Source organism: Pelecanus crispus, chromosome 11, assembly GCF_030463565.1.
Source record: "Pelecanus crispus isolate bPelCri1 chromosome 11, bPelCri1.pri, whole genome shotgun sequence".
In the NCBI taxonomy this organism is placed as follows: domain Eukaryota; kingdom Metazoa; phylum Chordata; class Aves; order Pelecaniformes; family Pelecanidae; genus Pelecanus; species Pelecanus crispus.
Window position 1 is genome coordinate 15436480 of NC_134653.1, and position 18756 is coordinate 15455235.

At 35.0% G+C, this 18756-nt stretch overlaps 1 protein-coding gene across 10 annotated transcripts in view; it reads right to left on the reverse strand.

The window, feature by feature from the left end:
- The window catches only part of RBFOX1 (RNA binding fox-1 homolog 1), a 1399804-nt gene that overhangs the window by 88770 nt on the left and 1292278 nt on the right, over window positions 1-18756 (reverse strand). For 9 of the 10 annotated variants that reach the window (XM_075719223.1, XM_075719228.1, XM_075719224.1 and 6 more), the window contains 4 exons: window positions 13400-13543; window positions 10494-10547; window positions 4393-4485; window positions 2670-2730 (listed from right to left, as the gene is read on the reverse strand). In XM_075719223.1, the coding sequence (XP_075575338.1) occupies window positions 2670-2730; window positions 4393-4485; window positions 10494-10547; window positions 13400-13543 (352 nt within the window). The remainder of the gene's footprint in view (window positions 1-2669; window positions 2731-4392; window positions 4486-10493; window positions 10548-13399; window positions 13544-18756) is intronic. The other variant, XM_075719231.1, reaches the window with a different exon arrangement.

Sequence of the window (18756 nt, forward strand, 5' to 3'; positions counted from 1 at the left end):
CGTGAGGTCAGCCATCAAAATCATCCTGATAACAATCTTACACAAAAAAAGCTCTCCTAGCAACGGAGCATTTATTAACTGCTCATTTCAGGAATCATCAAAAGTCATTGGAAAGCATGCTTATTTCAAAAACCATCTAGCACACAAAAGCAAACCATTTATTTGAATGAAGCTGCATATATTAAAAAATAAGTCTAGGTTTTTGTCCTTTAAGCTCTACTAAGTTTTGCAATCATATTTACAACATGAGCCCTGTTATCAAACAACCAGCAGTATTCAGGAATGCAAGACAAAACAGAGTGTATCTTATTTTTAAATTACAATAAATATTAGTGCCTGATGTTTTCATATAATACAACATGTGCTCCAACTATGTTTCGAATGACTGCCAATAACATGTGTGTCACCACATAGCCATCGAAAAATACAGCCACACATTAAAAAAGATGTGGTTCTGAAGAGATAGGCATGTGCAAGCAAAAAGTTTCTGGCTATCTGCATCAGAAGGATCTTGCAAATGTTAGTATGCTTGTAGAAGAACACAGGAAAACTAGCCTTGTATTTTATTTGAAAGATGACACCTTTACTTTAGACAACAATAATCTTTAATAATCAGCTACAGCACTGGTTAATTCCCGACAAAATGATAAACAACAAGAATCCTACAATATCAGGATGACTGATAATAGAAGCACTGATTAAACTAAATGAAGCACCTTGCACACCTACACTTCCTTCCTTGTTGCTTGTAATGATTATGCAAGAACATGATTCTCCTTGTGTGTTTACTTTAGGGGATCTCAGACGTTAAAAAAAAAGTAAAAAAAAATCAAAATGTATGAAGTACAACCAGAGTTTGCCTTAAGAGATACCCATCAAAAGGTGTGCAAAAGAACATCCTGCATGCAACACCTTGGATGTATGGATTCACAAACATAAATGCTAATTTTTGTGCACTAAACAGGATGTTTCATACTTTTGGTGAGATCTAGTCCAGATGCAACAGGATGGAAAATGACAGGCACAAAACACCTCAAGTGGGAAAGAACAACAGATTTTAATCTTTCTGGGTTTGGATATTAATAAATGATAATGTATGACCTAAGTAATCCTACAGTGCAGAACACAGAGGTGAACCTCCTCTAAAAGAAGTTTCCTAAAAATCTCACATCTCTTTCCAGCAGTATGTGCTGATATGTAATATGCTGCAGTTTTGTAGCCTTAGGACAATATGAATGCAAAGTATACATCATCATTTATAAGAAAACTACTTTTATCCTTGTATCATTACAATACAGCAAAAATCGTAGTATCATATGCATATAGTTATTTTAGCTCCTTATTGCAACAAAATCTTGTTATGTGATCCAGTCAAGCTTTGTGTCTCTTTTGCTAGATTCATGGAGATGTTTTAAAGCCAGTAAAAATGAAGATTTTCCCATCTGCACCATTTGCCAAGTTCCACATTTACATACAAAACGAGGAAGAAAACAGTTTCTGAGAAAGCACAAGGAATTTCCGACTCTTCTTCTCCAGACCATTTTAACTAACTCATTTATCACATGTCAAATGAAAACCATCACTATATTTTATTTTTACTGTGGTATGAAAAAATTATGACTCTTTAATTAAAAAATAAAGCCATTGTTTGCCCCGGGTTTTAGTAAAACCTCACTAATGAGACCTCAGATATAGAAAATAAGACCCATTATATTTCAAAATGGAAAAGAGTCTAATCTACTTGTGGAAACCTTTACTGATGTATGTGTAGATTTCATCTGCTTTCTACTGCATGGGAAAAACTAAATTAAACTGAAAAGCAAATAATAATAACTACATAGTCTAGTAAAACTGGAAAACATAATTGCAATTAACTTCAATCAATGTATTATTGTTTGACATTGTTGAGTTAGGAACGTGTTAGAATTTTCTGAACTAGAAAATGCAAACAACTCAAACACATGATCAAACACTGCCAAAGGAAACATTTTTTTAAAATATATTGCTTCCAAATCCCTCAAATATCTATGATTTTTTTTTCTATCATTGATGTAAAACATTATACCAGCTACTTAGGTCAGTATTAGAATGAATTCTTTTCTATAGCTTGGAATTTAGATTTTTCCAGGGGAAAAAAAGCTGGAAGCAGCACCCAGTTGCAGTTTGCCCTTTACTTGTAACAAATTATGGAAGGAAGACACGCAAAACTATTTTTTACTAGATGCATGTCTTGGTACTGAAAAGTATCTCGTGCCTGACAGCGACATTCTTCTTACTGGTCTCCCTACCTCCATCAGCCACGCAAAATTGAATCCTCCGATTAGTTCATTCATCGCAACATTAACACTGCACAAAGCTAGAAGAGAACAACGCTTTCCTGTCAGGTATATTTTCCAACACAAAAGCCACTGTGGTTAAACACTCAGATTCCAATCAGGCAAAATGATGCATGCTATGCCCACATGGCTGTGAATTAGCTGAACTCTACACAGATGGAATTTATGCCCAGCCATATCATGGTTTAGGTTGCTGGACAAAGCCTGAGCCCAGAGATGCAGGAGACGCGGACTATGACACTTCATGAGTAGATGAGTCCACCCATTCAGCAGAATAGTGAGGTTTCACATGCACTGACATTAAAACAAAGCACTGAGATCTCATGCACTTACCATTCGTGTAAGGGTTGACGGTCTTTTTATTTGTCATTACACGTGCTGTTGCATTATTTACCTAAGCACACAGAACACTGGATTAGAAAGGGTTACAGGGAGGGTCCATGTTACTATTAAATGCATGCATTATTACTGCTATTAGTCATGTAAAAATAAAATGCAATTTAATTTATAGAAGGCAAAAGGTGCATAACAAAATCATACTATTTATAATTACATTTACTTTCATAACCATTTTAACTTACAAATCATTTCAATAAAGCAACATCATATCATTTAAACTTTAATAAAAAGACATTAAAAGCAAATTAAAAGGTACTGCGTAATTTAAGACTTAAGAGCATGCTTGTATTCCATGATAACACTGATACAATAAATACTCAAAACAGAAAAAAAGATCATATGAAGGAACATGCAGTGGAGTAGAAGGGAAAGAGACAAGGTACAAGGAAACAAAGAAAATGTCAAAAAAGGGACAAACAAATTTTAGCAGTGTGCAACATAACCCTTTAGAAGAGAAGTACCATTGGAAAAGCAACATCTAGCATTCAACACTTGGAACAAGAGCCTTTTTCATTGCAAGAATTAACAAAATCATTCAAGCTTTAAAATCACAGCTAACAAAAGGATAAAAAGAGGGTGCATTATTTAACACAATATGGAGTTAACAATCTGAGTAAGATGTGCACGAAGTCATATCCTCAATCCAATCAGTGCCTCCCAGGCTTGCTTAAAACGTACACTCAATTACAGGCGTACCAATATAGAAAAAAATGTAGCATCAAGAAAACTTAATACAACAAGTCAAAAAAATTCACGTGGTATATCAGCGCTAAATACGTGAAACGGCAGATGGACTTCTCCACTTACCATTCAGCACCATCGCCAGCATGGGTATGTATACAGTTACCATGGTTACTGAGAGTTTGGTGAGGGCCCTAAGCGCTACCGTCGAAGGGGGAAAATGAAAAGGCAAAATATGCAACATCTTACTCAAAAGACGACAGCATTTTCAATTGGTATTTTTTTTATTCTAACAAATACGACTGAGGCAGTATTGAAGGGGATCCAGTGGTACTAAAATGCATTTGTGTAGGTTTTTTAATAGATATGAATGGCTCGGGCCAGCCAGCCAAAGTAGCCTGATGGTTTCATTAAAAATTAAATGTTAAAATTGGTTGGTCTCTAGTCTGGCTTTGTTTCTTTGTCTTGTACATCTTTTGGATGCTTCTTTCCCAATCTGAATGTTTTGAAAGCCACTGTGGATCCCGCATCAACCCTGCAGAAAAAAAACCAAACCAAAACAAAAAAAAACCCAACCTTTTGTTTGTTTTTGTTTTGTCTGTCACACTTTTTTTTCGTTGTTCTCAATTTTTTTCTTTTCTTTTTTTTGTTGGCTGGTTTTTGGAATCTACTGCACCCATTGATTTACAAAACATCCAAAATAATAACTTCAAAATATTAAAGCTTTCATTTTTTTTCAATTCTGTCATCCACCTTTCAGCAATAATGATAATAATAATAATAATTACAAAAGAAATAATAATAAAAAACCCAAGTAAGGCCAGATTCTCTCTCTTTATATATAAATATATATATAAACAATGGGAAGGGGAAAGGGGAGCACACAGAAGACACCAATGATGCATCTGAAACAACAAATGAGAGTGAAGCAGACATTTATAAAAAAGATGAAAAGGAAAATATTTTGAACATGCACCTCGATTTTACGGCCCTCTACCACGGTGCCGTGTAATTTCTCCCTCGCCCTGTCCGCATCAGCACTATTTTCGAAAGTTACGAAACCAAATCCCTGCATGCAGGAGGGAGAAGGGGGGAAAACAACATGCACATTATTATTTCAGTCAATGACCACTTGTTTGCTTATGTTCTCTCTCTTTAATTTATTATTTTCTTGTCCTTGCTTCATTTCTGTAACATGCAAATTAGAAAAATTATAATTGTATTGAGATGTGCAATAAATAAGCGACAAATGTGAACAAATTCTTTCTGTCATCAGTTAGATAATACCCTCTGAGAAATTCAAAGAATGATACCAAAAATACCTTTCTACATGTCACTACACAGGAAAATAAATCTAACAATAAGAAAATGAAATTAAAATAAATTACAGTGTCTTCACACAGAAAAAAATGAACTAATGAGAAAAGAAAATGAACCACATTTTAATGGCATGCAGATATCTCAACAAAATAAAAAACATGTGCACAAAATCCAACACTGAATGTCAATATACTCTAAAACATTGCCTACTTAATCATGCTGTTGTGATCATAAGAAACATTGTTCCCATGCAACACTAGGGTAACTTAAACTTTTGTCAAACTATACAGCCTTTACTTATTTTTTTATAAAAGAAAAAAAGAAAAGAAAACCACCAACAAAACAAAAGTACTTTTAGAACAAAGTATAAACTTTCTTGTATTAACTGATCAAATAAAATCACATGATGTGAATAGAAAAAGAAACTCTGATAAAGGAATAAAAATGCAAACATTTTGAATAAGTGTAATTGATTAATTTACTATTTATGTATATTACTTTCCACATATAGAACATGCAACTGGTAAAACTCCAGAATCCCGTGGTAGTGGGACAGGAGGATGCTCGAAAATATGAATTTCTGCCTATGACAAATGCTTTGCTTTATAATATTAGGCTAAACAAACATTTCCAATCCTACTAAAATTGGTTTTATTGTGCTAAGTTTAGTTAAACATTGTTTACAGTGGTAAATATTCTTTAAAAAAACAGACATGGAAAAACATTTTAGAAACATACACCAACCCTTTGAAGTAATTCTTAGATTAGCACTACAATGCCTTTGCGTGCTTTCCCAAAGTTATCAGAACAAATAAGCTTCTATATCCTTGGTGTTTCGTAACAAGAAACATTTGCAAGTTACACATGGCCACTTTATAAAGAATAGGCATTGCTGCACATATCTGAAGTCCTACTACAACCTTTTTCTTTACTGTTACTTTAGCTTGAACTACGGAGTTAAAGCTTTTCTCTGCCCTGTTCCTCAGCAATAAGCCATGCATCACGTCTCCTCATTCTCCAGTCTATTCGCTAAATTTTGTGGTCAGTATTCACCCACTTGCTCTCTGCAGTTCTACCTATTATGTACACAGTGACTGACTGAAAAAAAAAAAAAAAAGAAAAAAAAAAGTGAAGATAGATATACACTTATTTATATATTTTATACAAAGAAGAGACCAAATATGAAACTAAGGCAAAACTGACAACTCCAAGCATTGAGAAAAACAATGGATATGAACTACAAAACTAATTAAACAGCAAAAAGATTTAAGAAACTACCAGGATCATTATGCAAGTTGTTTGGGTTATTTTACCTACTCAACGAACACATTTATTTATGCCAGTTTATAACACAGAAAGTGCTATTTTATATACAGTAGCAGTTTATGTTCCATTCTCTTCAGAGAAGCTCAAACACATTGTCTGTTGCTCGGGGTTTTTTTTTTCCTCTTTTAAGGGGACACTGAAGCGTGAGGGCAGAAGTGCTCTATCAGCAGTTCCGCTTCTAGCTGAAGCCATTCTCAGAACACCTGATTCCACACATTTTCTCCACTACACCCTCCACAATTTTAGCACAAAGCCACAACCTTGCTTGTCACAAAGCTGAAGCCGTTCTCAGAACACCTGATTCCATACATTTTCTCCACTATACCCTCCACAATTTCAGCACAAAGCCACAACCTTGCTTGTCACAAAGCCTCTGAGGATGTAACTCGTTTTCCCCAAAGCACCAGGAGTGTTCGAGAGAAAGTAAATCCCCCTCCTCAGTACTAATCCCTAGGTTTTAGATGCCTGCATAGGCTTTTCTTATACCTAAACCCATCCTCAACTTTACTTTTATTTCTTCTTCAGCTGCTCCCTCCTGTCTTCTAAAAGGTCTGTTAAAAAAAGCTAATAATTTAAGATGCCATTCAGAAAATTTCACAGCAGAAAACATCACTGAAACCATTGAGCCAACAGGCTTAGCTCCATGCAATAGCATAAATTCCCCCAATTCTGTTTGTTCTCCCCTCTCCTCCCTGCTGAACAACTACCCCTTCTCAGAATTGCAAACATTTGGTGGGAGCTGTTTAGTCAAAATTTTGAATCGGTCTTCTTAGCTCACAGCACTACCAGTTAATTTTTTTCAAACAACTGAAGGGAAAGATAAAAACCTAATTATATTAAAAAATTAGAAAAAGATATAAAGTGAAGCCACAAGCCAAGATAAGACAGGAACTTCAAAGATTCAGAAAAGAATACTCATTGTAATTTTTTAATTTCTTATGTTGCATTTATTCTCATAATTAACACTATTTAAATTAAGCTCTTACTATTTATGCAAACCTTTAATTTTACCTAGCTGACACAGAAACTCAATCACAGAGCATAGATGCATTCATCACACATTCAAATATCTACACAAACACATTAACATTAATTATATATGCAGCTGTTTCAACAGCTACTTTAGCTTAGCATGCTATGTATTTTATTAACCGGTAATGTAAATTTCTGCATTTTATTTTTAAAGTCTGTCAAATGATTTAGTAATAGCCAAGTTAGTACGTGAGAAGGTTCTGTTTTAATTTGGGAGGTGCTTTGGAGCTCTTCTTATTTGAAGAAATGTATGTTAATATAATATATGCTAGACGTGTATTAATACAAATACAAACAGATTTATGAAGGTATATATGTAGTATATAGCTGTATAGAGCATTAATTTACAACTGTAAAAAAATGGTACTTATTGATGTTTCTGTATCTTTGCAGCCTTGCAGTTGTGCTCTAGACAAAAGTCATTCACAGCTCCATGGAGAGCTTCAGTGTTAAAACAACAAAATAGCATTAAAATATGCACAGTAATGGAAACTATATTTCAAATTGTCATTCCAAGATGAGTGGTAAACGCAGAGAAAGGTAAGTTACCAGCAGTTTTTAATGTTACTTTAATCAACAGCTTCAAGAATTGGCAAAGGTAAGCATCATCTATTTAACACATGTTGTAAGAAAGATCTACACCAAAACAGTACTGAAATTCTTGCAATTCTTGTAAAAAGAAGAGTTTCAAATGTCATCAGTGTTGCCATGCAATTCTAGTAGTTACCTTACTTATTATTATGCCCCCAAACAAACAGAAATTTGCAGTATGAAATGTATTATTTTAGGGTTTCTTTTATGGAGAAACCCCCTTCTGCAAAATTATTTTATACTTTATGGTAGTGCTGCAGCATTATGTTTTTTGAATCTGCAATTCCATTTTTCTTAACTATTATGGTATGAAAATGAGCTTACTTCTGTTGGTTTTGCAAAAATCTTTTTAAACATTCATTATTGGAATAAAAAGAAATAAACAAAAAAAAGAAACAAAAAAACATTCTAGCAATTCTTTTATGCCAACTGCAGCTAGAAATAAATTTTAATTTTGATCCTGTAAACTTTTTTACCTGTACTCAGTTTGAGACCACTTAATAGGCCTTTCAGTTTCAGTGGGATTTTATGAAAACACAGCTAAACACTGCCAGGAATGGGACTTTGGTGCATCTTAAATCCTACAGAATGGACATGAAATGATCAGACTTTAAAAAAAAAAAAAAAAAAAAAAAAAAGTTCCTCCTATTCCTAATCCTGTTTTTCAACTTTTTATTTAATTGAGAGAATCTGAGGGTACTTCTGAAAATCAAAATACTATGTAGCTATACCTGAAATAACTCTAAACAAGATGATAAGCAGCATACATAAGCAATGAGATGCATCATAGAACTGCTTTAAGTATCTTCAGCAGCTTACTCAGGGGCAGCTTGATTAGAATCATAGAGTCGTTTAGGTTGGAAAAGGCCTTTAAGATCATCCAGTCCAACCATTAACCTACACTACCAAGTCCACTCTAAACCAATCAAGGGTAGACTAGACTAAACCATGTCCCGAAGTGCCACATCTACCCGTGTTTTGAACACTTCCAGGGATGGTGACTCCACCACCTCTCTGGGCAGCCTGTTCCAATGCTTGACCACCCTTTCCGTAAAGAAATTTTTCCTAATTTCCAACCTAAACCCCCCCCTGGCGCAGCTTAAGCCCATTTCCTCTCGTCCTAGGAATGTTGGATGCACCAACACAGCACTGGACAGTATAGAAGCATTTAATAAGAATAGGTCTTAGAGTGTCTAACACAAAGTGTGTAACTGAGGTACATTACAGGCCTACCTAGAAAAACCTCTTCCTTGTGAAATCCTTTCTAGGAGCTTGTTTTTAGCACAAGGCACTGGGATGTTTTCACTAGTGCAAGGTCACTATTGAAAAAACTCAATTCAGAAATACTTCCTCACCCCACCCCACAAATATTTTAAAAAAGCCTCATACTTATGCAGTCTGATGCAGATGTGGTGGTGAAAAGTCCTACGTATGTAAGATTTAATGGCTAAACAAATGTGTAAACCATGACTACCATTACATATGTACTCAGTTCCACTCCATCATCTTCAATAGAACCAATCAAAGGTGGTAAGTGTGTGGTGTCTTTTGAAATTTATAACACTATCCAGTAGAAGCAGGTTCTGGACTATCAAGCTTTTTTGCAAACACTATTGAACAACCATAATTTAATGATAACAAATTTCAGCCAAAGTAGGAGATTCTAAGCCAGCAAATTCCATACATTTTGGTTGTTTATTGAAAAAACAGTAAATGTTCCAATAGGGTTTGGGCTAGCAGGCAACGGTACTAATTAATGAATGTCAGAATAATTTTGGAATATAAACCAGGAAATTTCAGCTATTCTACTTTAAAAAAAAAAAAAAAAGGTGGCTTTAAATTTAGAATATAAATACAAACACATTAAGGGAAAAACTAACAGAATTAAAATATATCTGATGTAAGAGAGATTTATGATATATCTGATTCTTAAAAAATGACAGATTACAGTATGTCTATAACAGGAAAAGAATTCCATCGCTAGTAATAAATCGCATACAAGAGCTACAGGAAGACTGAAGCATTGGTGGATAAACATTCTAGTGTGTCTGACATGGGAGGAAAAAGAAAAAGGCATCATGCATATGATGTACACATAAACCCTTATAATGCAGCTGATATCATAGGTGAAGCATACCGGGCTACAGTTTTGCAGCAGTTGATGATACTAATGCAGTCACAGCGATTCTATCTTGCTTTATTTCTTAAATAGTCAATAAATTGAAGTATGTATGCATTTAAGGCAAAGTAATTTCAGAAAAAAATGTTTGCAATACAACAAGAACTCTTTTAATCAAATAAATATTAAAATAGATTGTTTTCAAAGGGTTGGTGTATTGAAGCTTTAACTAAAGAGGAAAACATCTGCACTTAGATAATCTAGAACAATCACATATTTTCTCAGCTAATTACTAAAGAGGATAGTTATTAGGTATCATTATCATCTTTCATTTCAATAGGGGAAAAAAATACCTGTACTAACACAAACCTGCCTACAAATATCTGTAAGTATGGACTCATCTTGTAAAATAAACAAGATAATTACCATTGAAGAATAAAGACAGCAGAAATCAACGTTCCCATAAAACAGATGACAGTTTGGAGTAGCTAAAATTACCCCCTTTAAAAGATATAAAATGAGTCCAATGATTTTCATGCTGCTTAGGAAACTGAATGACAGTTCAGAAGATGTTTTCACTAACATGGAATTTCAGACATTATTTTTTACAGCAGTGCAGTTGTTTCCTTTTACTCATATAAATATTTTAAACAAATTAAAAAATTCCATGGGTGAATTCAACTGCTTACCTTTGAGCCTCGCTCATTAAAAATAATTTCAACATCTAAGATTTTACCAAATTGCTGCAAAGAAATAGAAAAGTTACATGAAAATAAGATAACTTCAACATTTCTATCATACACAGTACAAATGTTTGTTTCAGAAAATGGTGCACCACATAAAAAGGTTAAAGAATATAAAAGTAAAGCTAGTTAAGCACCAAAAAAGACACACTGAAGAGGACACAGGTCAATATTACAACTAAATCATATGTATCATTACACATGTCACTATCATTCCATTTATGCATTTATGAACTTTAAGTTCAGTGAAACCACCTGACAAAGAAGAAACAATCATTTAATTGTGACCACAGTGAAGTGAAAATCCCAGATTTCTTTTTTTTTTATTTTGTCCTTGCACATAGTAGATTACTTCCTTGTGACCCATCCAGCCCAGCTGCCGTCACTGTCTTTTTATATGTAATATGCTACTGGTTAATTTGCTTGGAGTGTAATAAACATCACTAAAAAGACAGGATTAACAGCTGAGTGAACACTGTCACCCTCTGGTCATCCCTCCCCTCTGAAGAAACTTTGTTTCAGAAGACTTTTTGCAGCTGCTTTCCAGGACAGGTAAAGGAGTTTGGTCACTTCTGCTTTCCAGGAATAAGATTAAACCAGCTGGAAGCTTTGTCACTGCCCTCAAGGAGTGAGGATTTCTCTCCATCCTTGCTGAAAAGGGATAACCATTACTCCCTAAGCAATTCTTGTCTTACTAGAGTATAATTTGGAAAACTAGAATGGATGCTTACTTGTTGGGGATTTTTCCCTGCTCAGAATTGCACTTTTATTATAATATTAGTAGTGACTGTTATTACTGTTGACCCTACAGTAACACTTGCAACCACGTAGGCATTGCTCACAGACACAAAACTTGACCACAGTTGCTATCCCAAAGAAAAAGGTTCTTGCCTTAGTAAGAGAATAAATGTTTGACTCTGGCAGTGTTTAGTTAGAACACTTTCTGGTATGACACATGTTGTGATGTGACACCAATATATTAGTGGGTCATTTCCGTTATTTCATGTGTCATTAACATGCAGTATGGATCAGTGTTAACACTGATAAGTGACACAATATATTAAACAAAACTGCAGAAATTAGAGGCAGGCAAACGAAGAGTAATCTAACAATAGTCCAAGGAACTGCAGAAATGAGCCTATACTTCAGTATTTTAACATATAATAAACAATTACAGGCCAGAAAGGACAGCATTCCTTCTGTAGCTTATTAAAGTGTTTCAACTTGGTTATGAAAATCAACCATCATTTGTTATACCTTCTGGGATATGGCTTCTTTTATGTTCTTGCATTCACCATCTAATTAATGTTTTAACTGCAACTTTGGCCTATTAGCAGACATTGGCTTAATGTTGAAACAATCCTGCTCTGCTGTATTTATGTCCATGTAAAAAAATCATCTGTTACATGTAATGACATGGTCATAATGCAGCGTTACCATATTTTGTATCAGATATTTCAACTCACACATGCAGAAATTTCATTTTTCTGTCAATTCAGAAGCTAAAAGTTTACTGTTACCAAGTCATTCTAAAGCTGGAAAACTCTAGCCTTTCTCCAGTGTTAGTCTTTTGAGACCTAGGACTTAGAAATTTTGAAAAGAAATGTAATTTTTATTCACTTATAAATTACTGCAATCCCTCAAAAAAACCCCCCCACCTTTCCTTTAATGTACTTTCAAATAAAATCCATCTATTTTAAGTGGCTTGTTTAATTTAAATAAAATTGCATATTTTTGCCTAGAGGGTTAATTATTATGCCTTCTGCTATTTTGTTGGTGTGCCGTAAGCTGCATTTAGAGGAGGTTACTTGTAGCAAGCCAGATACAGCAAAACAGTTGCCGTCATTTCCCAATACTATACCAGGACTCTTTTTTCAGCTACTGTTTCCTTCACTTCACACAAATAAATGTTGAAAAACACAATGTCTTAATTCACATACAAAGACATTAGAAGAACTTAAAAATCTGAACTGAATATGAAAGATGGAGACACATATAGTGCCATGAGGTACTTGATGCTGCACTGTATAACAAACTAATGCAGCAGAGAATTAAGTTCGAGTGAGTCAGAAATAAGAAAGCAAGAGAAACACAAATACTTAAGAGTACTAACTTGGAAAAGGAAAAGCTGGGTTCTAATAGCTGATCAAGTACTATTTCTAGATTTTATTTAGTGACATTTCAAAATAAACTTAAGAGCTCTTGGAGCAGGGAGAAGAAACCAGGTCTAACCTCTCATGGTTACGAGCCTAGAATTGATGGCATGTTATGAGATGCGTGAAACACAGCCAGTGCGCATGAAGGTAGCTAATGGCCTGGGCAAAAGCAAAAATTGAGAGACTTATAGAAAAATACTGGCAAAGACTTTAGAAGCTTACAGACCTACAAAACCTGTGAGGACAGCTGAGGATTTCTGCTCTGGGACTTCCTGCTTAAATTCAGCCCATGTCTTACTTCTATAGATTTGGGGTCCCTTGCTCATGAGGTCAAGCACTGACTATTTTACATCATGCTCTCCAAAATCGATAAATACAGGCATATAAATCCAGATGTGTTCAGCAGGAATATATATGCATTCAATATTTTGAGCCAATGTAAGTAGCTTTTTTTGAACGCAATACAAACCAGCACAATACATAGAATACACTCATCTGTATCACATACAGTAGAATTTCTTTTCCCAGTTGTGACTGGTAAATCAGGTGTTTGGTTATAAATAAACAAAAAGAGAATCTTTACTGAAAATGGTTAAACAGCCTAAATCAGAAATACTGCTCTCACAGTTGCCTATAATATACAATACCTATTGCAATGCAAATATTAAAAAGCATAAATAAATTATGAGTACTTACACCAAACATTTGTCTAAGATCTGGATCCCGGAACCTGAATGGTATATTTGAGACGTGAAGCCGTTTTGGCTGTGATTTGTTTTCTGTGTTTTCAGAAGATTGTGTCTGTTGCTGCCCATCAGTCTGTGCTGCATCATCTGTCTGCTAAAAGGGTAAAGCAAAACAAAGTAAAGCACACTGTAAGTATTCGTGCCATTTTTAATATAAATTAATAAATAATTAATAAATTAATTTAATATAAATTAAATTCTAAAAAAAAAAAAACCAACCCAAACCACCAAACCCTAAAAAGGAGTTAAATCTGCTCAAAGGTACTGAAGAATACCAGGAATTGAAATACATGAAAATCAAATCCGTTTCTCTATCTGTCTCAACAGTATACATTTTCAGTGATATTTTTAATACGTATTTGGAATAAACTGGAGGATAGGAAGGAGATTATTATTTGTTGATTTTCTTAGCTATTTTAAAATAATGAATAAACATGTCTCCTTATAAGACTGTTGAAAGCCCTTTAACCTCATCAGTGTTTGCCAATGGACAAAACTGAATCTCCATGTCCAAATAACAGCCTACTTGCAGAAGCAAGCTATACACTTTCAAATAAGATTAGTACTTTCATTCAGAGGCCACTGGGACTTCTAGGCAGGAGGTAGGTAACACATCACATCCTAGTTGCCATTTCATAAGCAGTGCTAATGGGCACTAGAGGGTCATTTTGTCTAGATAAATGGTCACCATTATGGAAAAGGCCTTGAGTTGTGAAAGGGAACAGAAGTATAATCAGTAGTGAAGGTTGCCTGACATAAAAGTGAGACCCAGAAACAAAGTTTTACAGATTTTCTTTCTCACCAGAATAAGATCATATCATGGTACTTCTTACAGGGATACGGTTCCCTAGTTTTAAAATGCTGTTTTATAATTGAAGGACATTGCTGTGTATTACAATTTAACAAAAAAACAGAATTATAAACCCCTAGAGAGATTAGGAAAAAACATAACATCCTTCATCCAAAAAGTAAAACTAACCAATGCTGGTCTATTATATTAAAGAAATTAAAGTATATTAAAGAAATTTCTGGGCTGTGTTCTTTAATGATATCATACAGTGCCTAATTAATCACTGCATGTACGGCACACATGCACTAGAAAAAGATTTTGCATAGGTATGGAAAAACAGCATAGTTTTTTCTTTTGCACTGGTAGAGGGGATTTGGAAAAAAAGAAGAGGAAAGAAAATAGTTGAATGAAACTACACAGATCATCTTACAACAGCTACTCTCTTTTCTCTGTCCTCCTTCTTTCTGAGCATATAAATCTTCCAAATATTCATTTTTCTCTTGTGTTCTAATGTTACAGTTCAGCTTGTCTTTGTGACTTTTTTCATTAAAAAAAAAATCTCCCATTTCCTGCTAGTATCAAATTTCCTTTAAGAGACAACAGTTTTAAGCAAAAGAAAACGGTTAAATAAAATAAACCTTACCACACAGTTTTAGTACCAATAAGCCTGTTAAGGAGGAAGCAAAAGAACTCAAATAGAATACATAATTTACATCAGCAATAACTACATATAAATTTAATTCTAGCAAGTTAAATGCAACATCATCTTCCCCAGTAAATGCAAATGTTCTCAAATTCAAAGTACAAACATCTACAATTTCCTGTATTGCCTGTACTTCTGTGCTAAGAACACTTTACAAATAAAGGTCCTTATCATTTCTGCAGAAGCATCAGTTCATCAGCAGCGTCTACATTTCATGGGACACAATGATACTCGTACACAAATACAAACTTTTGTGTGCGCTAAAGAAGGATTTTCAAGTGATCCAAAGAAGGAACTGGGAACACCTCGGGTGTAAACCTAAAACCGAGTTAGTGCCACCACATCTCTTCATCTGCTACCCCCTGAACTCACAGGCAGGGTCCCACAAACTAAACAGTTCATCTTTACAAATTACTAGTTATTTAAATGCTAAACATGGTATACAGCTGCTAAGAGACAAAAACAGGTTCCATGCTAATCTCTTGCTATCTAAAACCAACTCAAAAATTTGAAATTTAGATTTTAGACAAATGTTCTGTCCATAAATACCACAGAGATTACTTTCCACCTTCAGGCCTTAAAAGGAGAGGAATATGAAGCAAATTTGCTGTATGAGAGCAGGTGGGGCATGAGGGACTGGAAACTCTTGAAATACAACACTCCAGAAGAACTGAAGGTCAATTAGATTAATCTGAAGAGAATTGAAGAATTCTGAAGGTGCAGTTCAGCTTCAGGAACAAAGGGTGCCCCAGGAAGAAATTATATAATCAGCGTACTGTACCAATGCAAATTAGAAAAAGTAATTTCTGTTCATTGTATTAATATAAATGATGAGAAACAAGGAGTAGGAGGGTTGAACCATGCACTATTAGCATACCAAAACATTAGGAGCAACTTCTGTACCAAGAAGCTGAACAGATATATTGCCAACAAAAAGCCAGTGAGGTTTCTGAAGACAATGTTAAAATGAAGGATCTACAAGTTATGGGTGAAGTGGGTAAATCCAGGTACTGTCGTTTTCTGGGTATTTCTTTTTGATTTTACCACTTTTGTTCACAGAAGCCTGAAATTTACAGTTTCAGCAAAGAATGTCTCAGAGTCTGAGCAGTGAGGACTGAAAACCAGACACTTCAGAAAGTCACTATCATCAAAGATTCGTAACTGTAAATGCCCTTAAAGAAGTCTGTGGCAGAATTAACAGAGCTAAACCATTTAAAATGTATTAAAAGGCTTGACAATATAACAGTGTCTTTACAAACCGTATTATCATCCAGAAATCTACAGATGAGCCTAGGAGATCTGGAGAAGGATAACTGCAAATTGAAATTGGAATGTGAAGCTTATACAAAAATTTCCAAATAACACCAAGGAGGTAAAATACACATAGGACAGAGGACAGGCTGGATTTTGCAAAATCCCAGAAAGGAAAGTTTCAAAGCCCTGTGGACTCAAAGAGCTAGAATACAATGTACCTTATACATAAATAATACATTTCAAGAGAATATTTTCATTGCTAGAGGATCTAAAGACCAGTGTTTGATATTTCTTTAAAAATTAATTGAGGTTGCTATATGACATTAGCCTCGCTACATCCCTGCAGTCTAGTATGCAATCAGTACAAGTCCTGATCTGTTATGGGTTCAGTCTTTTTCAATACCCTCTCCTGACTCAGTCAAGCAAATTAGTGTGCTTTATGCAAACCAAATAAATAAATAACCTCCCTAAGCTTTATCATTAAACAGAAATTACATAAAAGGGAGTGTAGTCTACGTGTTTTTTTCACATATGACCTAATTTTTTGAGTACAAAGCTGTATCAGAATTACCTTCACGTATCAAGAAGTCATGAATTCAACTTTGTGATGGGATCACAATTTGTAAACCAACTTTTCAACACATTTTACCATTGAACTGGCTGCTATCTGGTGGTCCTTGCTTTTTCTTGTGTGTGTATTAGGGTTTTTTGCTACAGAAGATGGTAACGTAAACTCATATACAACTTCTAATCCATTATAATCTTGTTTATGGAACTGCTTTCTAACCAGTGATTTTCCGTGCTGTATTTGTGCAGTTTGTTATTGCTGTGTAAACACCTTGCATTTGATGTTTGTGAATAGCATCTTATTTTTCCAGATGATACCTACAATTTATCAAGATTATCTTGAATTCTAATCCTGTCCTGCAATGTACTTGCAGTCCTTCCCAGCTTGGTATTGTTGCAAATTTAATAAGTATACACTCTATTCCATCGTTCAGATCATTAATGAAAATACTGAAAAACACTGAGTCACCACAAATCCCTGCAGAACTCCTTTTAATAAATCTTATTTTGATAGTGAGCTACTTCTTAAACACAGTTTCTAGTTTTCCGCTCAGGCATTTGTAGTTGCATATTTACCATATTTCCCAGCTTGCTTAAAAGCATGTCTTGTGTGAAAGCGTCAAAGCCTTATGAAAAGTGTAACAGGACAATCAAGGCTTATCCTTTGTCCTCAAGGCCACTGCAGAAGTAAAAGACTGTATCTTTTTGACAAATCCATGCTGATGGCTATTCTTCTTGTACTTTCAGGTGTTAAAAATGTGGTGTGCATTTAGTTGTTCCAGTATTTTCCCAGGACTGAAGCTCTGCCGAGAGCACATCCCTTTAGCCTACATAACTAACACTTGTCTCTCCCTCCTCTTTAAAAAATGGCATTATGTCTACTCTACTCCAGTTCTCCAGCACCTCTACTCATTTTCCACAAGGGAACAGAGACAGACACTAATGGCTCCAAAATATTACCAGTTTAATCTTTAAATACCTTGGAATGGAGCTAATTAGAAACAGTTAACTGGAAAAGACCTACCACACCTAACTTACCTGAATATTCTTTGATTGGTTTCTTCCCTCTTTGAGACTGACAGCTGACAGTTGGGAAATTATTGTAATAATCACCCGTCTGAGGCTGACTTCTACAGTGAGGAATCATGCAAAGAAGAAACGTTCTCTTACCCTTTTTCCCAAGATTGCATTTCATATTCACTCTTGAAGATTCCCTCTGGCCTGGCATTAACTGTAAGTTAGTTCATCATCCTGGCTCGAATCCCCTCTAGAAGAACCTCTCTCCTGCTTGCCTGTTGTACATTCAGTCACAGAACTTGTCACCAGCTCATTCCAATAGCAATCCAATTGACTGGCTGCAGGAAGCATCAAATCACCTGAAATCCCTATTCATGACTTTACTACTGTACCTAGGGTTGCCTACTAAAGATCTCATCCACTGAATCTTACCAGCTGGATCTCTATGATAATTTCCAGAACAGAGAGGTCCTTTTTTCCTATAGTAGTTATCCAGAGGGCTTTAAAGGGTCTCTCTTCTTCTACAATTGTGACCTTGGAAAAGGCACCCCCTTAAAGTACAAGGGAACAATTCCTTTCTTGTCTGCTCCTCCTAACCAAGATTTACAACTTTATTTTCAACAGCATATAGTTTTTACAGGTATGAATTTTCTACACAATTTTTTTTTTTTTTAATGGCACTTTATGCCCTTCTATTGTGACATAATTGGTCACAACAGCATCATGTGAGTACAATGTGGTCCAGTGTGGTCACAATGTACACAGCAGGCATGGACACGGTACAATGTTTATTACAGGGCATCAGGAAGTACCCCAAAACAGGCTGCTTCCATTTCCAGAGCCTGAGGTATGGAATTTCTGTGAAATTGCGAAGTTCCTAAACACCTCTAGAACCCTACATCGTGCTTCATAACTGTTAAAGCTATCAAAAAAAAAAAAAAAAAATCCAGTGTGTGACAGTTCAAGTAATTTTAAA